This window comes from Podarcis vaucheri (assembly GCF_965113315.1).
Source record: "Podarcis vaucheri genome assembly, chromosome: 10".
Classification (NCBI taxonomy): Eukaryota; Metazoa; Chordata; class Lepidosauria; order Squamata; family Lacertidae; genus Podarcis; species Podarcis vaucheri.
Window position 1 is genome coordinate 35,562,824 of NC_138748.1, and position 23,531 is coordinate 35,586,354.

Genomic DNA, 23,531 nt, shown 5'->3' on the forward strand with positions numbered 1-23,531 from the left:
GGTCAGGCAAGTGGCCCAAGGGAGCACCCAGGGATTGTCCTGGCCAGGTGGGGTGATTTGAACCCTGCTCTCTGCCCGGTCTTCGTCCTCATTTAGCCCCCACATGTGCATGACTGTGCATGACTGAGGTTTCCCCCCCTCGTCTTGGCTATGGTGTGAGTCTGTGCTGTTAATTAATGGGGTTCTGCCTTCGGAGAAGATGAGCCAGCCCTCAAGGAGGTGATTATGTAATTTGCTAGCAATTCATGTCCCTCCCGGCGTGACGCTGCGCGCTGACGTCACGGGGCTGTAATGGTGGTGTGCCTCGAGATTTTTTTTCATGAAACAAGTGTGCCTTTGCCCAAAAAAGGTTGGGAAACACTGGTCTAGATAGAGGACAGGAAGGGGTACATGGAAATGTATACATACTAGCCTATGATACAGAAGTAAAATTACAGTTGTTACTCTGCCTTTGTCTCCACTCTGCCACTGGCTTTTTGCCTCAGCACAAACCAAGGAGCTAAAAGAGATTTTCAATCTATATAACGATTGCATGACCAGGTAACACACTTTAAAAGATAGACGGCATCTGCAGATTCCAAACATTTTATGTGCATTTCCTCTGTTTTAGTTATATTCCCTTCTTGCTGAGAGGTGCCATCAGCATTGGCATTCCACCAGCTCCTGAAAACACACCTGTTTAGGCAAGCCTTCCCCTGAACTTGAGCTTCCTGATCTAATTGTTTTAGTATTTTTAAAACTGTTTTAATGGTTAACTGGCTTGTTTTACTGTGTATTTTAGTTATGTATGGAATTTATAATTTGTGTTATACTTGTAAACCACTTTAGAAGCCATTTGGGCATGTAAGCGGTATATAAATAGATAAATTCTTTAGCACCTTACCTGCTTATCCCAGCCTTCCCCAACCTGCTGCTTCCATTTGTTTTGGGCTACCATTCCCATCAACCACATGCAGCTTTGACAATGTCCAAGAATTATGAGAGTTATAGCCTAAAACAACTGAAGGGCACAAATTCGGGGAGGCTTCTGTAGTCTAAATAAGTGGCATGCCAGCTAATTAGTTTCATAGTTATGTGGGCACTGAGACAGATCCCTTCCTTAGTTTTAATATATAAATCTTAGGTACTCTGCAAATCACAAAGCTAATCCTTCAGCATATTAGCTCCTTTTTAAAATGAAAGGGTATTTGGAAAACTCACGGTATGCACTAAGGCTTGGGAAATAGGTCACATTACTTACTACACAAGCAGTACTTACTACACAGCTTGCAAATCCAATTCCACCAAGCTTGGGGCTGATATAATTCCATACTCCAATGCTTCCACGCCGAATTCTCTGACCCACTGAAAGCTCCAAGAAGAAAAGCGGTATCCCGATGACCAGCAGCAAAATTAAATATGGCACAAGATAGGCACCTGTCAAACCAAGAAGATGTTGAGAAATATTGACAATACAGAAATGTATTTTAGAAAGGAGTGCAGAACAATTTGCATAAATATCTGTTATGGTGGTGTTTGCGTATAACCATCAAGCAGAGTTGCAAAGGCTGGAACAAAAACTGCACAAACTAATAGGTGGATGCAATAAGCTATCTCCAATATCAAGGCCTGAAAATCAAAATCACTTTAGGAGTCAGTGTAGCTCAGCGATATTGAGGAAATATGTAGAACATTGTAGTTTGGTGGACTTGGCATAGAAAGAAGTACATATAATTAATGAGTGAGGCATGTGGACAAATTACTGATGGAAAGGGCTTGTAAACAAGGCCCTGCAGTATAATCTCCATCTTGATTCCTCAAAGCAGACCGTCGTGTATCCTTTCAGGATCAGGTGTATCCTTGTCCAGGCAACCAATCAGCACTCCAGAGACATACCTGGCTATAATATTGGCTGTAGGTACTCTAATCAGGAATAGCTACTGCTCTGGGTCTGCAGGACAAAAAGATGCCACCTTACCCATAATTTACCCATTTTTTATATGGGAAAGCAACTCTTTTCATGTCCATCTATATCTTACGCTTTCAAGATTTTATTTCCTCTCAGAGACTCAAGATACATTTTTCATTAACAACCACACAGTTTGGAGATGTTTGGAAATTAAGCCACAAATTCATACATTTTAAAGTACACTGTTGTGTGTGCAAGGACCTTCGTCTAAATTTTGCCAAAGAAAGCCTGATGCTGCTACATTTCCCATGTGAATTCAGGATCTGAAAGGGAAGTGGTTATTTAATCAGCTCCCCCAATGTTCTATATCTTCTTTGAATGGCCTTCTCCATATCCCTGATCACCTAAAGCAAACGTTTGCAACCCTGGTGCCCTCCAGAGGTTGTTGGCCAAACTTGGCCCTCCAGCTATTTTGGGACTACAACTCCCATCATCCCTAGCTAACAGGACCAGTGGTCAGGGATGATGGGAATTGTAGTCCCAAAACAGCTGGAGTGCCATGTTTGGCCATCACTGGTCTACACCTTCCATCATCCCTGACCAATGGCCATGGTGGCTGCATCTGATGGAAGTTGGGATTCCAACATCTGCAGGCCACTAAATTAGGGGAGGTTGATCCCAAATATGTTGAGTACAGGGCTCACAGCTATTTTTGACACGGTGTTGATTTTATGGGATGCCCTGCCAAATGGAAATGCACCAGGCACCATCACTGCTTCCTTTGGTAGGTAGCCGACAGTTATCTATTTCAGCTGTTATTTTCAGACACTGCTTTTCATATGGAACTCTTGATTGCTGTTGTTTCAATGGATCTTGCTTTTTATGTAGTTTTAGCAGCTGTTCACTGCTAACCATGCAAAGCAATCACCGCTGGGGAGACAAGCTTAGCTGTGGATGTTTTGACAAGTGACTATCTTGTGCATGCACATGCACTCACCCTTTGACAACTGCATCGCATGGAAATAATGGTGCCAACCTGCTTGCTGAGATAATGTAGGGGAAATCACTTTGGCAGTAAAGGCCTTCATGTTGCATTACATAAAAGGCCGTGATGCTTCCTCAGTGGAAGGCTGATTGTAGTAGTCTGGAGCCCTTCCCTACCACCATGGGGTAAAAGATGCTAATTTGAAGCTTTTGCTTTCAATTTTCAGACTCTCATATCAGTCTTATATTGAGGAATCATTGCAGTTTGTTAACTCAAGGAGCAGCATGGCCTTTCCTGGATCTTCTTGTGAGTAAGTAACCTTGTGATGCATTTGCTCGCAATTCCTGTGCTGTTTCATTACAATTCCTGTGCTGCTGAACTGCAGCATGTGCCAGAGTAACAGAAATGTTTGCTGGCGTAAGCAAGGCCAAATTCAAGGGAGCTTGTCCTTTCCTCTGCTGCTGAAAATGGACTGCTTCAAACACGAAGTGAGAATGATCAAAATGTTCTAGGATCACCTCTCTAATGGTTGGTTGGTTGTACCCAATCCTAGCCCTACTCACTAAAATTAATGGACCTAAGTTAGTCATGTTGATTAATTTCAATGGGTCTACTCTGAAGCTGGAATTGACACAATACTTCCCATGGATTAGATATTTAGTTGCTATATTCCAATATTTGTAATGTAAAAATAAATGTGCTTTCTTTCTACATGCCTGCATGCATTGCTCCGATATCCAGGCACATTTTTTTTTTCACATACTGACATTGCAAACCAAGCAACATGATCTGCAAATGTCCCCATTTGAAGAAATGGCAGGGCATGCCAGTAATTATGAGAAATCCAATAACTCTGAAGAGCAACAGGAAGTTTAGGAGGCCTGTTTTGCAGCTACAGGAAGAATAATTGCCAGTAATTTGCAGGACAAACTGAAGTTCATATACTGGCAAAGAAAAGAAATGCCAAATCAATTGTAAAGCTTTGGAAATGCACTTGGCGGGGGTGGGAATCAATTATTGAAATAATTTTAGCAGCATATCCTAATGTGTGTTTTTTAAACTTTCTCTCCCCACCCTACAACTCTGGGAGCTAATTCAGGGCTGGGGACAACCCCAATTTGTTCTTTGGTGGCCACAAACTGTTGTGGACAGTGTGCAGGTTTAGAATCAATTGTAGCATATCCATGGCAGCAGCACTAAAATTAAGGCTACAATCCTGCAATGCAGTTTATTTCTGAATTAATGTAATTCTGATTGGTGTTGAATTTGTTCATTAAGTAACTTTATGTCCATTCTTTACTTGTGCTATGGACTTGTAGCAGTTGCTGTTAGCTCTTTTACTTCAGATCCCACATGGCAACGGGGACACCTTTTAATCTAGTCATAATCCAGAATGATAGATTTGTGTGCTCCAGTATAAAATCACTTAATTCAAGAAACTTGGAAGGCTCAACCTGTGATCAATCCTTTGCCTTCAGCTGATGAATTGATTAATTTACTTAACTGAAGCAAAAAGCATGTTAATAGTGCCAATCTGTGGTCTAGAAAAAACTTATCAAATGAATTATTACTTTTAGGAATGATTTAAACAAGAACAGAAAAGATTTTTCCTTGAAAGAGATGTATCCAGTGTCTAGAAAGAGATCCTGATACTTACATGATACCTGCTATGATCCTGATACTTATCAGCCCCCATTGCTGCTATTTGCATTTTTTTAAAAAGTGTGCCCTAAATGCAAATATTTAGAGTGCGGATTTTTTAAAAAAAACTTCAAATATGAGGTTCGCATACAATCCAAGTTCCACTAGAAAACCTATTGAGGAGCCATAGGAAGTGAAATTAGTGGTTCCCCACCAGCAAAAAAAAAAAGTATGTATGCCAATGGGTAAGTCCCTTGGCCCACAGAAATAGCCCAACCCTCTATCTAGGGCTGCCATTGTTAATTCCCTCCAATTATAGCCAATGGAAAGGAATAAGCTCCCCCATTCCTGCCCTGCCCACAGCAAACCTGTAGGGCAACAGTGGTGGTAGTAACTTTACCCCCACCATAAATGTCCAGAAGGATTGTTCTGCTGATGTTACATCTGGTTTGTGTCTGGGAGACAGCATTGATTACTGTAAGAGTAAAAATGGGATTCACAGACTACAGGGACCAACAGTCACAATCTTTACTTAACCAAAGCCAACGAGTAAATATAGAGCCTTACCTCCGCCATTTTTTTGGCACAGATAAGGGAATCGCCACACATTCCCCAAACCTACAGAAAATCCAACTTGTGCCAGAATATACTGAAGTTTGCTGTTCCAAGCTGGTCTCTCATCTTCCACGTCAGATCCCTCTTCCACATCTACATCTTTGTCGTCCGAGTCATTAACCGACAGCTCGCTTTTCTTGAAAGCGTCTTCCACAGAGTCTTCGTTAGATAGGAGATCCTTAACTGACTCGATGACATCATCATCTATTTCTCGTTTAACCACTTTGCTGTTCTTAGGCATTTGCAATAAGGAATAATGTCAGATCACGTTCTCTTCAGACAGGCTATCCAGCCTCAGTTACTATCTCTGTTCTGCCAAGTCAAAAATATCTGAATGTTTGCTTGAACTGGTTGAGTGAAGAAAGTGTCAACAATGTCCCTTGTGCAATGTAATCAAGATGTTTGTAATTGCTTGTTGTTAACATAAATACCTGTAAAAAAACAAGTAATCAGATGACAGTAGAAAAGGGTACTTATCTCATTCTGTTAAAAAAATGATAGTTCTCTTTTTAGTCCTTTTCATTACCCAAATGATGGCTAAAATATCAATTGCTAATATTTCTTGGCTGCATCATCCATGAAAATCTCCCAAGACTGCAAAAGAAAACATATAAAAGAATGAAATTTCATTGTTCCCCAGTTCCTTCCCTCTTTCTTCCCCTCAACTCCATATTTTCTACTACAGTAATGTCTCACTCTGAATATGACTGATTTGTTTGAATGGTTCTACGATTGAAAACATTGGCTCTCTTTCTCTCTATATATATATATTCTATTGCTACTCATCTCAAAAAAATAATAAAAATATATTTTAAAAAAGAAAACATTCTGTGATAAATTTGAGAAACAAATGACCCAACTAGATTGTGTGATCACATAATTGTCCTACAGATGTGTGCAAGAAGAGCTCTTGCATGTGAGGGGGCTTGTGGTAGGGCCATGCACATTCGGATAAATGCATCTTAATGGAGCATTCTTAACCGTGGAAATGTCATTTAAAGTTGAAACATATTGCTTTCAACTTCTAGAAAGGCATATGGTGATTCCTATATGAATGTTAATTGAAATGTGTCACAAGTAAGACCATATTTGGTATACCTTTAATGTATCTCTCCTGGCATTTGTACCATGTGTGAATATTATTAACGTGTACATGAATAATTTTTCATCACAAGACAATGTAAGATTTACATTTCTGTAACAGAATGGGAAATGTGTGAATATTTGATGTCAATTGTGCGAATGCCCGATTTTTTAGATAGGAGGTCGTATATGTAATGTGCTTTAGCAAAATTATTTATTATATGTCATGTCGTGAGAAGCTGCATCTTTACTGCAAGTATATTCCTGCAGCCATTCAAAACCCATGGTAGAATTGACTGGTTATAGCTTTATCATCCTTTATAGGTAAGGGTAAAGGGACCCCTGACCGTTAGGTCCAGTCACCGACGACTCTGGGGTTGCGGCGCTCATCTCACTTTACTGGCCGAGGGAGCCGGTGCACAGCTTCCAGGTCATGTGGCCAGCATGACTAAGCCACTTCTGGCAAACCAGAGCAGCGCACGGAAACACCCTTTACCTTTACCTACTTATCTACTTGCACTTTGAGGTGCTTTCGAACTGCTAGATGGACAGGAGCTGGGACCGAACAACGGGAGCTCACCCCGTCATGGGGATTCGAACCACCAACCTTCTGATTGGCAAGTCCTAGGCTCTGTAGCTTAACCCACAGCGCCACCCGCATCCCATCCTTTATGAGTAGATGTATGCTGGCCACATGAACTGGAGCGTCCCAGGGAGAAGCCACCCATGGAGAGCCTCACAGGGGGGAGCCACTGGTGGCAAGCATTCCAGGGGGCGCTGCCCGAGGCAAGCAACCCGGGGGTCAGGGCGGCGATGTCACCCCCCTCAGGGATAACCACCAGGCAGGCCGCACCCCCCTTCTTTCACCAGTGGCCTGAGTAGATTCAGAGGTCTGTGTTTGGCAAGAAGAGGTATACTCAAATAACTGCTTCAGCATGTGCTACAAAGAAATCAATACAGTCCAAATGAATAATGACGTAGTTTAACCCACTTTGAGTAGATTTGAAGTAGTTCACAGAGTGTATTGTAGAGAATGTGGGTTAGCTTGCAAAGGGACCGAGGAAGAAAGCTACCTGAATCCGTTCAGATGAATCCAACTTACACGCTTGACAACATTATAACAGCTCAGTCACTAGAGCATGAGACTGTTAATCTCAGGCTCATGTGTTCAAGCCCCATCTTTGGCAAAAGATTCCTGCAGTGCAGGGAGTTGTACTAGATAACCCACATCGTCCCTGCCAACTCTGCAATTCTATGATTCTATTATCAGTTTGATCATGTGAATTGGTCCTAAGATTCTTGACTCTGCCTCATTTAAATTCTTAACGCAGGTCTGCCTTGCATTAAGAACAAGATAATGCATATGGGTAGTCAAATTTCCCAGGGTAACTTTGCAGTTTTACTAAGCAGGTGTCATGCCCTTCAAGATACAGTCTTGAAACTATGGAAGTTATTTCATATGCTGTGATCTACAGGAATGGTTTTGCAAGTGTTTTGAACTATAAGATTCACCCAATCTTGGCTTTGAAATTTTAGCTCTTTGGATTTCTGAAGAGCTGAATGTTTTCAGGCTTCTTCATCATTTCTACTGTAATGACAGGAAAAAGCAAATTAGGCTGTTCCAAGGTCATTCCATTTATCTTCTGGCTTCCTGACCTTAATAATAACTGAAAAGTCTGGCAAGTTTCAGAAGTGGTTAGCAACAACATTTCACCAGCACCTGCCCCTGTAAAATGAAAATCCTGATTCCATTATTTGACTATTTCAAGTAATAAATCTCTATAGTAGATAAAGTAGTTTTTAGTCTGAATTACATCATCCAAGGGAGAATGAAAAAAACCTGCCTGGTTAATATAAATGGGAAGTGTACCAAATGTACCAAACCAATCAGGCATTTTCATAACACGGGAGATCATCAAAAACAAGGATGAAAACAATATCTCATTTCAGAAACAGATAAATGCTAGATCCTGGTACATTTAGATCAATGTGGCCTCAAGATAACTTGGATGAACCTACTAAAAGCTGGCAATAAAGCCTAATAATGGAAAAATAATAGAAAGTAGAGCTATTTACCAGCCAACTTCTATAGAGCAGTTTTGCCAAGAGAGGAGAAGAAGAGGAGTTTGGGATTTGATATCCCGCTTTATCACTACCCTAAGGAGTCTCAAAGCTGCTAACAATCTCCTTTCCCTTCCTCCCCCTCCCCAAGCTGAATATGCATACCTTTTCTTTTTAAAATGTCTGTTCTGAGATGGGAGGTAAAGGCATGTCATGTGCATGATGAAATATTAGAGGAGCACAGATATTTTGCAATTTAATACATGGCAAGGAAACAGAAGTAGCTTATTTAAATAAATATTAATAGATAGCTTATACAGGGGATCAACTTTTTCTCTCTCACACAGGCAAGTCAAAGGCATGCTAATCCCAGCTGCCCGCATTTGGAGCAGAGCTGATTTGCTCTCTGCTGCCAAAACAGAATTAGCATGCCTTGCTATAGGAACAGCAATATAGTTTTCTTGGTCAATTTACCCATCTTTTCAAAAGAAAGTGAAAACCGAACACTACCTTCTCCAATGACTCAGGATTGTAAAAACACACATTGCACAAGGAGTAATTAAATAACAACACAAGTGTAAAAGAATCATGAAAATAAATAAATAAATAAATAAAAGCACAGAAAGTACCATTTTAATATAAATTATTTAATGTCAATTGGTATGCTAATATTTTAGGGGAGAAGCTGTAGATCACTGGTAAAGCACCTGCTTTGATTGCAACAGGTCCCAGGTTCAGTTCACATCATCTCCATGTAGGACTTGGGGGAAAACTTTGGAGAGCTGCTGCCAGTCAGTGTAAACAATACTAAACTAGATAGGCCAATGGTTTGACTCAGAATAAGGCAGTGTTCTGTGTTTCTATAGAAACCTGCTATTTGATACTGGTGATATGTTTTTTTAAAGTGTGTCCTGCCCATGGGTGGGCTTATTTGTTTGTTTTTATCACTGCAGTATCTCCAGTTGGAGCTCTTTACTTTTTCCCTGTAAAAGGAAATGGCAATCATTCAGCTATGGAAGAAAGTAAAGGATATTGTTAGCATGGAAGCTAAACCTCCTTTCTACCCCAATGACACTGGGCAGTGAGAATCAGGCCCCCTCCCACTTGAATATCCCTATTCCGAGATCTAGCTCTATATTTTAATGGAGCAGACATCCTTGGGTAGCTTTTCCTGCTTCAATAAAATATGCTACTTATTACAACATGGTTGTTTGTTTGTTTATTTATTTAAGACATGTGTATCCTGCTTAATCATTTGCATTTCTAAGCAATGTACATAAAAACGATCCACAGGAAATGGGACAATGACCGCTCCCCGCTTAAAATGGGGGGCGCCCTTTGCGTGGACGCGTGCAGCCCCTAGATCTGGAGCGGCTCCAACAGCATAGGCTTGGCTTTGCCTTCCCTCAGCTGGGATACCCGGAGGTCTCCGCCTACCTCAGTCAGTTGTCCAATCCCACCTGGCGAAGCGTTGCCAAGGAGACCAGGCCAGGTAGGGGAGGGATTACCTGCCCACACAATAGAGGGAGGATCTTACCTAGGAAATGGGACAATAAAATAATAACTATTTATTATAAGACTGAAAACTACTTGTATATGCCTGCTGGAGCAAGAATGTCTTGGTCATGCACCTGAAATTTAGCAGGAAGGTATATGACTAACCTCAGCTGGGAATGAATTCCACAGGCTTGAGCCCATGAGACTGAATGCATGACTTTGAGAAGTTACAAGCCATGCATTTGTCTGCTTCAACAGTCTAGCCAACAGCATTTTGCACTCTGTGGTGGTGAACCCACAATCTGACATCTTCTCTGTGGGTGTGCCACATCACAGAGGCAGCTGAGCTGAGTTCTGCAGTATAGATATTCCCTACCTGCTAACAATCAGAAGAAGAGTGGAACACTCACAGCCTGTTACAGTGGTACCTCGGGTTACATACGCTTCAGGTTACAGACTCCGCTAACCCAGAAATATTACCTCAGGTTAAGAACTTTGCTTGAGGATGAGAACAGAAATCGTGCAGCAGCAGCGCAGCGGCAGCAGGAGACCCCATTAGCTAAAGTGGTGTTTCAGGTTAAGAACAGACCTCCAGAACGAATTAAGTTCTTAACCCGAGGTACCACTGTATATGAGATCTTTGTTTTCGGGGGGGGGGGTGTCTTATATTGTCCTAGGGGTGAACAGGAACTGGCTGCAGTGTTAGTCAGAATCTTATCTTCTGTTGTGACTGTCATCTTGGGCTATCCATTAACTCCATAGAGAGTGAAAATTTTAGCCATCATTGGTGGTTGAAATAATGTCCTGCAGAAATACAGGAATCTGCCAAGTCCTTCCCCCCGCCCCCGCCCCCCCCCCGCCAATACCAATGTTGTTCCTCCAGCATAGAGGCTATGCAGGAGATAGCCTCCTGCCAATGACTGGCCCAAGGTCACCCTTTGTGGTTGAGTGAAGTTTGAATCTCAGTCTCCCTGGTCCTTGGCCAACACTTTAGCCACTACACTTCACTGGCTGTCAGTATTTCCACCAATGTAGAACTGTGTTCTACCAGCACTAGAGGATTTAGGAGAAATTATTACCTAGGAAATGAGTATTTCTTCTGGATATGTTCACACTATTAAGGAATAATACATAGTCCACTTATGTCAGCTCCAAACTTTCAGTTTGTCTTCTGAATTATGTTTGTATGCAGATACCTCAAACAAACTTTAATGCAGTTCTGGAGTGCGACTGGTCTAGAATATTCTTTTTCTGAAGCACAGAATGTTGTAGACCTTTTCTTCATTGTATTAAAATTTCCATTTACACTACTATCTAAAATCTGCTATGGAAACCTGATATAGTCGTATCATACTGTCTCCAAGGCTACGCTCCAAAACATATTGTCCCCCAACCTGCTAGAAACAGATGAAGACTCAAGCTGCATGTGATGTGAACTTTCACTAATGAAAGATGGCAAATGATCCAGATCCAGATAAAAGTCTATTTCTTATATAACCTCACTCTGACATGCTTCTATTTTGAAGCAAAATTAACGCCTTTATATTAGTGCATCAAAACTGTTATCATAAATACAATTAAACTAAACCATCAACCCTTCCAACATGAATTTTCTGGAAAACTTTGGAAACATCCTGAATTAGTTTAAATGTGGTTTAGCATGTCTGAATATGTTATTTTGTTTTAATTTAATTGGCCTGCTTGTTTAAATTACCTGCCTCGTGTGAATGTGAATGGAATTATTTGAAAACCCTGTTTGTTTTGCTCATTTGTAAATATAATTTTTATTAAGCAATACATTTTTAAGAAATGGGAATTTTCTGAAAATATTTCTATCAAGAACCTGGACACATCATGACGTTCATCTTCATGAAACATGTCTGAACCATCTCATTTATTGTTTCATGTGTTCTCAGACACTTTTAAAAGTTAGTAACTGAACCAGATATTAAGAAGTATTGATGAATGTGAAATGGTTTTGAATCGAGTTTCCTACTTTACTGCCATGATAATTCAGAAGAATTTCTTCTTCCCCCACAATCACCTTACAAGTGTGTCAAGACCTTACAAAGATCATATGAAATTTTTAATAAAGTATAACAAATTTTGTTAGGTGGGAGGAAAGATCAAAATATATTAAATAGACCCGTTTTTTAAAAAAATAGCCTGCTATCATCAATGGAAGGCTGATGTGCTTCAGTTGACAGTCATTTTAATAGTCTCACATGTAGCCAATTTCCTAGTAACTTTCACACACATTAATACTCAAGTTTTTTTTTAAAAAAATGTACAGAATCAACTGTTCTACTCTTTTAAAGGAACAGTTTATGTTCTCGTACTTTAAAAGAGATTAAAATGGAAAATGCAGTAGGCAAAGTCAAAACACTCTGCATTAATAACCATAAATAGTTTAGTCACATGAAAGACCTCCAGGGAGCGACATAACTGCCAGTGCATTTGCCTTGAAAAGAAAAGAAAAGAAAAGAAAAGAAAAGAAAAGAAAAGAAACCTGCTCCTACTAATAGTAATTTTATCCCAATACTTTTATGGCAAAAACAAATCAAAGTATCAAAACTTTTAATCAGAAAACGAAAACCATAGTGTGTGAGCGCACTAATTATTTGTTTAAACTGCAGCTGTTCATTTCTGCTCCACACAGAATTTTGATGTTTCCATATATAACAGAATTGCATCACTGGAGGCTTATGTGAGGGATCCTACTCAGCCAGATCCTGGCCCCAGTCTCAGACCTCTCAAAAGCAAACAGGGGTTTGGTATGTTTTGAGGAATACCAGCCATTGCATTTGCAGCTTGAGCAACAATGGTCTCCATCAACCCTGTCAAGCCTTTAGGTATCATGGTTTTGTCCTCACTCAGAGGAGAAAGAGCCAGCCAAGTCTATGGCTGCAGTCCTACTGGCTGAAGAGCTAGCCCAAGCTCCTGACATTGAACCTCAGCCTACTGAACCAGAGCCCACTGAATCGAAGTCACCAAACATCCTTCTCTTAGCCTGAGAAACCAAATGCCTGCACTTGACAGTTGTGCAGGTAGTGGTGCAGGTAGCAGGCCACAGAGCACAAAAGCAGCACACTTCTCCAGGTCAAACATTTGACCCTTTAAGAAGCTCCAGTGTTTCTGCAAGGACAGCAAACCTTTGGGCAATAAACTGGGAAACAGGCTCAAGACCTCACTCTGGCTCCAGCCATTGCCAGAGCAAGTTGCTCACTCAGAGCTCTCTGTGGTGCTGAAACCACCAGGGTTATTCCATCATGGATCATGGACCCTCGTCAGAACCAGGTTAGGACACTCAGACCCATGAAACTGTCAAGACAGGAAGCAAGTCAAGCTGGTTTCTTAAGAGGCTGCAGGATCGCCACTTACAAGTGTTTTCCTTGGGAATGAGACAGCAAGCATACAAATTCCATGCCCATCATTCCAGTTTGGAAGAGCAGAGTTCCTTCTGTCATCAGCACTCATTCACTTCATCCAGCACTTGGATGAAATTGCTGGATCTGGTGCTTCCCATGTTTCTCTCAATGTGTGGGCATAATTCTTTAGGTCCAGGACAAATGGGGGGTTTTCTTTTGGTCTAACGCAAGGGGAAGTGAGACAACCTTGGCTAAGAATAATCCCCATTGCTCATGCTACTGATTCCTCTCCTAAGAGACCTGTCATAGCTGCCTCACAACTGTGAAGAAACTTGGTGACTCTCTTGCATCAGCTTTCACATCAGCTTGCCCTAGTGCCTGCAGGATCCTGCTCCCAGCCCACCACCTGCTGAAATGAGGATTGAAAGAAGTCTTCAGACCCAATTGTGGCATGGGAGGGGACAGGGAGCCCTTATGTCCCCAGCTGTGACCAAATCACCCCTCCCTTGCTTTAATGAGACTTGGAAAAGCCTTCTATTCATCCCAACAGAAAGCTTTCCAGTGAGCCTATTTGTTGCAGTGTGGGGCAAACTTCCTGAAGATTACACTTGGGAAGAGAAGGTTAACTGCTGCAGCACCTCCAGAAAGTTCAGCCCCATGATGCTTAAAAAAAAGTGAAAACACATTTTCCAAGCTTAATTTATGGTGTGTGGGGAGAGTGAGTGTGGTGGTATCTGCACATGCATGTGTGTGGTGTGTGCATGCTGCACATGAGAGATTTGCTGGTTTGCAAATGTACCACAGACCCCAAAAAGGTTGCCAGCCCCCCTAGTGACTAATCCCATACACAGCTTCTAATCTATGTCAGTTTCAGTTCTAGGAGAAACGAAGAAAGAAACCTTTTCTTGAACGGTGAGGGAGAAAAGTAGTCTCATACTGTTTTGTTTTCTTCTTACATGCTTTGTGAACACTTCTATGAGTACGTAGGTGGCTATCACATAGTTAATAATTTCAGTAAGTGTAGTAATTCTAGTTTCAAAACTGCCTCTGGCACGGAGCTGGGTGAATGTAACAGTTCTGACAGATGCCCACAACATTTGCATGCAAAAAGGCACACATATGTCGATTTCAGCATCACGGGTTTTGGTTCTGTAATTTAGCTTTGAATGCAGCTTGAGGTTCTTCTGAACTAGTTTTTTTTCCCCTGAAGGACAGTGAAGAACATGGATACCACAGCCAACAACAGCTCCATGAAACTGCTGCCAGCACCGTTAGCAGCTATTGCCTCAGCCCAGTCTAAACTGGCCCCACCTCCTTTCAAAAGCATGACAGCAGCACAGCAGCCAAGAAGGGTCTCCATACCCACAATCCATGCAGAGTAAAGCAAATGCAGCCAATTCTGTGAAGGCATTTTTAAAAGCACATATAAAATAATAAGGAAATTCCATCCCAACATCCACACCCATCATCCTGAATTCCCCAGCAGCAAAGTGCCTTTCAGAACATGGGTCCCCTGCCCATCATTTGTGTCCCATCCAGTGCCTTTTCTCAGGGAGCTCTAACTCTGTCTCCTCCAAAGGCCATGATAACTGGGGAGATAGATAGAAATAAAGCTGCTGTTCTAGTTTCCATCACATCTTTCCTAGTTCTGAGCAGGGCCGCTTTTCTCCTTTGCCCTGTCTTGATTCTTGAACGCTAGATGTGATGGGAACTAGATGCGATGCTAACTGCCTTCTTGAATAACTATCTTAGAATAGGAAGTGGACAGAAAAGAGTTTGGGATGGCAGCAGCTAAATAGCTCCCCAATTCCCTCAGGCAATCAAGCTTTTGTACCCTGGTGCTAAAGGGTGCCTTGCTGAAGATTTCTTCTTTGATACAGCCGTACTTTGGAAGTTGAATGCAATCTGTTCCAGAAGTCCGTTCAAATTCCAAAATGTTTGAAAACCAAAGCAGAAGCTCCTGCAGCCAACCAGAAGCCGCGGAAGCACCATCAGACGTTCAGCTTCCAAAAATAGTTCGCAAACTGGAACAGTCACTTCCGGGTTTGTGGCATTCGGGAGCCAAAACATTCAACTCACAAGGCATTTGAAAACCAAGGTATGACTGTACATTATTTATAGATGTTATCTTGGAGGTCAGGTGGAAAAGAGGGAGTCTGCATGTTTTCATCTACTATAGAGATGCTAATATATTGCACCAATACCCCTTTCCTCCTAGTCTACAGATTATGGAGTGGTCCGAGATGTACATAACTCCCCTCCCTCCACAAGTTGGTCTTGCCCCATATCCTGGAATACACTGGCAACTCAAAGGCCAATACAGAAGAACTTGGGAGAGCCAATCAGAGTGCAAGCAAGCCACTCTATGCCCATTTTTGCTGCATGTGAGAGGTGGGAAGGCATAGGGTGGAGTCAGAGGCCAGCTTTAAATCTGAGTCAAGATATCAAGTCTGCAGCAAAGAAGTTCATGTGAGTAGTGCACAAAATGCCAAATTCTAAAACTGAAGCATAGAGACACTGCTGCAAAATATATTAAATTAAGAAGCATGTTGTGCCTCTCCCCCAAGCATACTGTTGCTATACCTGCTGTTTCAGGGGAAAGCATTCAGGAATTATAAAATTGGGGTGGGAAGTACACCTCCAACAAAGCAAAGAAGACCTAATCAAAATGTGGACAAAACACAGTTCCCATGACAATTAGAATCCAAGCATCAGAGAACGAAACAAAAGAAAGAGGCAATCAATGATAAAGGAGACAGGTAATAACTAAACTTAAAAAACAACAACCCATAACTGACATTATTTGAGCATAAGAATAAAACTATTATCACAGCATTGCTTTATTGTGAAATATGTATTTTTACAGGCTAAAAAAACCTATTTGCCTGATTAAAAGTGCCCATTTTCAGTTCTTTTAAAAATGTTGATATTCATATGCCTACACTCCAGAGAAGAGGAAGGGAGTCCAAGGCTCAGAGGTCAAATGCCTCTCTCTCTCTGGCCCTCCAAACCCTTCCTAAGTCACGCCCCTTCAAGGCACTGGTCAACACTCAACAGCTTTGGCCTGGCTGGGCTGCCTCCTTGAACTAGGATAATGCTTCTTGCTTGGATGGGTGGAGAGATGGGTAGTGGTGGTGGTGGTGGTGTGTGTAGATATGTATGACTTCTGCATGGCTGGAATGTAGCTTACAACTCATAGTTAAGAGTTATATCTGTTGCTCCACCCACTTTTTGCTTCTGGTCCTGCCCACATTTAACCGATGTCCCCACCCATTTTCTGCATCTGAACCTTCCACTGTCATGGTTTGTCCCACCCATGCCCAATAGGTACACAGCCCTCAGGTTGAAAATGGTTCCCTGCCCCTGTTCTCAGCCTGCTGAGAAAGGTGCCTGGAGGCGCATGATAGTAATTTGAGATACTCCATCATATCAATTTGATGATGGAGTTAGAGAAGAATCAGCTCAGGTGACTTGGCTTCTGCCAGAGAGGCAGTGGTTCAGTGATCCAATAGGATGGAGAACAGACCTATCACAAGTGTCAAGTCTCCCCTAGATCCTGTTAGCTTCTGTTCTTCTCTTCCTTTTTGCAGGGGGAGAGGGAATTATTGAGCCACTGTATTTTAATGAAACTAACATTTTCAAAAGCATTGTAGAAGGGTCCAATTCAAATCACTACTTATACCAGGCCATATTCATCTTTCTTGGTATGTTTCTAACTTTTAAAAGTTTGGGGGAAAGGAAATCTGAAAGGAACAGTTTAGATTCTGTATAAGAAAAGAAGACAGATAATTTTGGGGTGGAGAGGAGATGTGATGTTGCATCAGTTGCTCACTAGTTCATGCATACAGTAGCTTGCAGTTTTGTCTCCCAGGTTAAAATCAGTTGAAATTGCTTCCTGAATTTGCAACTGTTCAGGCTCAAAGGAATGTGGGTGTGTATTTAAAAAAAAAAACACGCTTCCCGGTATTCCAGATAATAATAGTGCCTGAGAACTATTATGTGAATTACCTGTAATTACAAGGGAAGAGCAAAGTGACAGATTTTGGCAGGATCACGCTTAACAATTAGTAACCATATATTCTTGCTGATCCCAAGAATATTGATGCTATAATTCTAGTGAACAGATCTGCAAAAGAAGTATATAAGCTGATGAAAGCAAACTGCTGATGCAATTTCATGCTATGTTTGCAGAATAATCTGCTTTTTCATAGGAAGTAAAATCTTTCTCTTTCAATTTCCTTCCATTACAGAGTAAGGGAAATCCCCAACAAATCTTAGTGCATTGTCACAGCATGGCGTAAGATCTGATGAAATATCTTAGACTTATGTCATCAATTTTCTACTTTAAACACATCACAAGAGAGGCAAAATTTAAATGCCGTGTCTTCAGATGGACATAGCAAGTACCTTCTTATTTTCAAGTCAATTTTCTTTAACATATACATCTTATAACCCCATCTAAATATACCCACTATGATAAGTATTTATCAATGCTAAATACTATCTAAAATGGCTCATTTGTCCCTCACTGACTGCCATTGAATGCAATAACTTAAGAACAAGACATTAATGTTGCCCAGGAAAATCAAAACTCTTTAATAAACTGAACCATTTTACATCTTCTCAGCTTATCAGTGAGAGGTGGGTCTGTTTATAACAGCTTCAATTGTAGCCTCCCTTCTGTGAATGGTACACAGTTCACCACCACAGAATGAGGCTTTCTCATTGCCCACATCCCCCTGGAGCAACCCGTGTTCCCTGAAAATCTGCTCCTGCAGACTGAGGAGCCCTTCGGAATGGTGTATGATATAGTGCAGCTGCTGAGCAGAAATTGCCCCTTTCCTTGTGCAAATGAAGAAACAACTAGCAACACAGTCCTGCACACCTCCACTCAACAGTAAGTCCAGCTGACCTTAATGAGACTCACAGGTAAATGTATTTACTAGGAAGTAAGGTTCATTGAACACAATGGAACTTCTAACATTCACAGGACTGCAGTTAGGAGTCAAGTCTTTCTCATCGTATTGGTGGCAAATATGTATGCACAGAGAGAAAGAGAAAGTGAGAAATAATATATATTGTGTGATTATATATTAAATTGATTTATATAATTGCATTCTAAGATAAGATAATGCATATGTGTGTGTTCTTGTATTGTAAATTTCCTTCAATAATAAATATATAAAAATTATATATATAAAATTCCTAGACAGGCACTGTCTTAACTAGCACAGCTCATAGCAAATACATACCGGGTCGTTCTGAAGGCTTACAAGTGATGCCAAACAATAGCAACACAAGCCTGTTTCGGAATACCCCTATGTAGACAACAGGCATCACTGTAAAGAAACGGGGTCTATAGCAACATGGTAATTGCAGAAAGAAAGAAAATATATTCCCTTTATTTGGGAACTATAAAAGGGGTGAGGTTCACAATACCGCAAAAAAGGAAAAAGCAAGCTGTGTAGACAGCGAGCAGGGCTCCTCATTAACATACCCACCCAAACATGGTGACGTCACCCCGTGCCAGGCTTGCGCCCGCCCACAATTACTCCAAGCAGGCTGGGATTAGGGACGCACTAGGAAAGCAGAGCGTGTCCTTGTAGCGAATTGTCACCGGTTACATGTCATGGAGAGCAGAGCATCAGCCACTGGAGCTCTTCCCCTTAAGACACCTCGGAAAGACACCTCTTCCTCTTCCCGATTCAAAAAAAAACACAAAAAAAAACATCCCTTTGTGCCTAGTTATCATTCCACTTTCCACCTGCTATTAAATGAAAGCTCTGGGAAGCGATGCAGGCGTCCTTGGAGAGGCGCGCCTCATCCTCTCGGATCGACAAGGATCGCCTGCCCAATTCACACCCGTTTCCTCGTAATAAGCTCCGGAGACACCCAAATAGCTGTGCGTACGAGTCCGTTCCTCGGAGCGAGCGAAGCGCGGGGGTGCCCCTCTCCTTAACCATCACAGATCCACAGGCGGTGTGGATTGGGGGTGGGGGGGGCGCAAGTTCAGCAGGCATTAAGTTCAGCCCGATGGGGGGGGTGGCTTGAAATGGCCCGCTTTCCCACCCGGTGGCAATGAAAGGAAGTAAAATGCCCGCCACGCGTCATTGCGTAAAATGCCGGATTCCTTCTACGGGCGATCCAAACACACACCTTCCCCTCCTCCCACAAAAGGAAAATAAACGAGCACGAGGATTTCGGGCCACGCTTGGCAAGACTGCCAAGAGGGTGGGAGAATATGGAGATGCTGCTACTTCCTTATAGCAGGATCGCCAGATCGGAACGAATTCGATTTGTATTGGGCAGATGGATATACTTTGGGGGAGGGGTACATAACACAAACAGCAGCGCTACCTCGAAATCCTACTAACCTACATGGCTCTTCTTTTTCTCTCTTTCCCTCTGGCCAGCCTCCAGCCCGCTGCCTCGCCACGCCTCGCCCAAGAAGGATGCTCAGTTCATTCTGGGTACCCGGAGCCCAGGATGCGCTGCTCATCTTTCTGTCTGCTGGGGATGGTCCCAGGGTCCAGCTACGTAGCCTGCGCGTCTGCTTCCCCATAGCGTGTTCGCCGAGGCCATCATTGCGCCTTTCTATGCCACTAGGGATCGAAACGGGGGGGGGGATCTCATGCCTAGACTCCCTTGTACGAGACGGTGCTGGAAGAAGCGAGGGCGACAGGCAGTGCCTACCATGGGTCCAGACTATTGCCTGGTTAGGGATCCATCCCGCCATCCCTCTTGCCTTACTTAGCCCGGCCTTGCAGACAGACACACGGGGGCTTCTTCGGCATATGATGGCGCGTGGCACCGGCCACTACCCATTGGGGAAGCTGCCATCGACCGAGTCAAACCACGACTCTCTCTAGCTCAATATACACCACGCCCATTCTTCAGAAACCAACGAGATTTCTTTTTTTTGGGGGGGGGTGAAGATTATCATCTCTATACTCCCTCGATCGAGAGTCCACGGATAGCAAAGATCCCTCCTCCTTCCCATCAAAGAAACCTGTCTGTGGCGCTATGCGCGCGCCTTTTCCTCGCCGACCACGAGGCTCTCCTCCTCCAGCCCAGCCATTTCTGCCCCCCTCCCCTTTGCCCCTCTCACCCAGGGCCGGGGGCTCCCCTGACTGCACCCCCGCCTCGCCTTACCTCCTTCCGCGCCCGGGGTGCCCCGCCTGCTTCGGCGACTCGACAAGCGGCAGCCCCTGCAATGTGGCGGAGGTCGGCGAGAGGAATCAGCGACTGGCTGAGCCGGCAGGCGGTCGGACGCGCGTGCGCGCGCTTGTGTGTGTATGGTATAGAGCTATTTAAATATATATTTCTGCGCGAGGGAGAGCGGACATGTGCGCGGCTCTTCCTATGCAGGGGCGTTTAAAGACTCGGAGGGGGGGAGGGGGCGGGCGCGGGAAAGGCAGGGCGAGATGAGCCGCCCCTCCCTTGGCGCAGCGCAGTCTGCAGCAGCAGCAGCACGCCAGAGCGCGGCGGGCATCTCCTCCCCCTCCCGCTCTTCCCTCAGCCTGCGCGGAGCGCGCGCCTTCTCTCCCGCCGGAGGGAGGCTCTCCGCCGCCGCCGCCGCTCGGAGGTGCCCCCACCCCCCCCCCCTGGTAGCGCGCAACCCAGACCGGAGGCTTTTGTTCCAGAACAAAGCGCAGCGCCTTTCCGGCCGCGGTTCCCTCAGCCGCAACCCACCCTCGTAGGTAGTTCTTCCAGCGGGACGTTGCGGCACATTCCGCCTTTCCAAACCGGCCATGTGCTCGTGGAGGAGATGCGGCGGCCGCGGCTCCCTCGCAGTGCGCATGTGCGCCCAGACCGGCTCTCAGGCTTTGGACGAGAGAGAGAGACTGGACAGACGTCTGTGTGTGAAGGCAGCCCTGCGCGCAAAGAGGATAGGAGCCGAGGAAGAGAAACGGAAGGTTGACATTCAGGGTTTCCTCGGAAGGCCCTTTTACGCACATCGGCCCGTTGCTGGCGCTTCTTGGTTTCCCGATTCTCCCAAGTGGAGTGTGTGTACCGAAATGTGTTTCATCCCTTAATATTCAGGAACAATAGATCTGATAATGGCAGGTCATCGTTGGTCAGTTCTCGAATGCCTGTTTCTTGATGGGGAGAAATCACAACAAACCAAGCACAACAAACCAAAGCAGGGATTAAGTATTAGTAGCAAGAAAGTGTAGCAAATTTGTAGGGAGTCATTGAAAAGTGCTGCATATGCATGAATGAATTTGCTCTTGTGCAGCTATGACCTTTGAGAACTTTCCTTGAGCTAGGTCAGGACCAGCTCTTCCCTTGGGGAGACTGAGGCAGCAGATGACTGGGGTAGCGGTGGTGAGCTGTTGGAGAACACACTGTGTGTGCTGCTCAGCCTGCTCTGTAGCCTCCGATCTGAACTGCTGCTCAAGGGTGGTGGAAGGTATTGGCATGTAAAATTCAACTACTAGTTCCGTTGGTTTTAGGACATGGTGAGGTTGCCATATTGTCCTTCATTCCAAGCAGTATATACAGTGGTACCTTGGGTTACAGACGCTTCAGGTTACAGACTCTGCTAACCCAGAAATAGTACCTCGGGTTAAGAACTTTGCTTCAGGATGAGAACAGAAATCGTGTTCCAGTGGCGCGGCAGCAGCTGGAGGCCCCATTAGCTAACCTGAAGTAGTGCTTCAGGTTAAGAACAGTTTCAGGTTAAGAATGGACCTCCGGAACAAATTAAGTACTTAACCCGAGGTACCACTGTAATCCACACTTCCATGCAAATATGTCAGGGAAGTATACAGCATATAGGAATAATATCAATAATACATTGGTCTGGAGAGGTTGATTTGTGGAGGATCCATCCCTACCTAGAGGCTAGTGGCCTCCCATCCCCTTCTGGCAGAACTAGTCTTATCACTTAGCAAGGCAAAAACTGAGAAACCAGGCAACACTAGACTGTAAATCCCTATTGTGTTCTGAAGCTATTTAACATGCAGAAGAATAGATCCTATTTAGAATATGTATAAAGAGATAATTAGTATGGGATTCGACTGAGAGCACCAGCAGGAAGGCAGTTCAATTAGTGTGAACATCTGTTGATTTCCTGGCACCTTATCTACCAAATGCAACCCTCTATGTGGATATGGTAAATTGCCATCATCAAACCTTATCTGCTTTATAAGTGTACACTTGGTTTTAAAGGCAGGCTTAATGAAAGGAAGAGGGTTTGTTGTAGCAAAACAAAGTGATGGTCAAAAATATTGTTTAGATTTCCCAAGGCTTCCTAATTGAAAATTATTTGAAATAATTTACCGGCCCTTTTTCACCAGCACAAGTAAATCAATTAGTCATAGGCAAATGTGTGAATGTATTTCAGAAAATCTTACAGATGGAAAACACTGTGGATTTGCCCACTGGTTGCTAAATGGACTTATCATCCATTGAATAACCCTGCTATTATACCTCTCAGTGTGTGTGAATCAGTATTTTAAAATCAGTGCAGATTTGTTTAGTAGCGTTGGGGCTGGGTTTGGGATTTGGATGACAATCATATCCAAATCCCAATATGGGATGGATATTTTCAGTCCAGGTTATTTCTACAACCCATAACTCAAACTCAGAACTGAAGTGCAACAGGTAGAGGATACTGTGCTGTTGATCAGGCAAGAGATGAAACCAGCTTCCTGGTACTTATATACATGACTTGGCCAATCTAGAATCTAAGTTAGAGGGGGCATCCTGGCAAAGCAAGGGGCTTACATTGTTTTCCTCAAATAATGGTTGTGGGGATAACGATAGTTCTCATACTATTAGAACTCAAGGCCATCCTGAATGTTGAAAGATGAAAGGAAATACTGCTTCACACACCACATGGTTAAATTGTGGAATGCTCTCCCAGAACCACCAAGTTGGATGGTTCTGAAATGGAATTAGACAAAACCATGAATAATAAGGCTGTCAATGGCTACTATCCATGACGGCTATGTTCTGCCTCCCCCACTGAAGGCAGTACAGTATGTCTTTATATACCAGTTGCTGGGATTCACAAGTAGGGAGAGTGCTATTGCACTCAAGTCCTACTTGCAGGCTTCCCATGTGCATCTGGCTGGCCACTGTGAAAACAAGATTCTGAACTAGACATGCCTTTGATCTGATCCAACAAGGCTTTATAGTGTTACAGTATTTAGACTGTCCAGTGAGTTTCATGGATGAGTACATTTTTCATTCTGATTCGCTCCTCCAGCTTGATCTACTACACAATTGTTGTTATACGAATTAGAAAACTGTAATGAACATGCAGCACACTCTGACACAGAAACATCTTCACATATGTGCAACAATATATGGCTAAGAAAAATTTGAAGAAAGCCAGGAGAGCAAGGAATGGTTCATATCTAAGTCACCCCATGAACCAGCGTAT

The 23,531-nt window shown here is 43.3% G+C and overlaps 1 protein-coding gene across 3 annotated transcripts in view; it reads right to left on the reverse strand.

Moving 5' to 3' along the window:
• Positions 1 to 20,578, reverse strand: part of SLC6A15 (solute carrier family 6 member 15) — a 40,509-nt gene extending 19,931 nt beyond the window's left edge. Inside the window, exons 1-3 of one of the 3 annotated variants that reach the window (XM_082240988.1) lie at positions 20,291 to 20,578; positions 5,082 to 5,560; positions 1,259 to 1,416 (exon numbers count right to left, since the gene is read on the reverse strand). In XM_082240988.1, coding sequence (XP_082097114.1) covers positions 1,259 to 1,416; positions 5,082 to 5,370 — 447 coding nt within the window. In that variant the 5' untranslated portion in view covers positions 5,371 to 5,560; positions 20,291 to 20,578. Of the gene's footprint in view, positions 1 to 1,258; positions 1,417 to 5,081; positions 5,561 to 18,639; positions 18,775 to 19,512; positions 19,710 to 20,290 lie in introns of those variants that run through there. The other 2 variants (XM_082240989.1, XM_082240990.1) reach the window with 2 other exon arrangements.
• Positions 20,579 to 23,531: the final 2,953 nt, after the last annotated feature.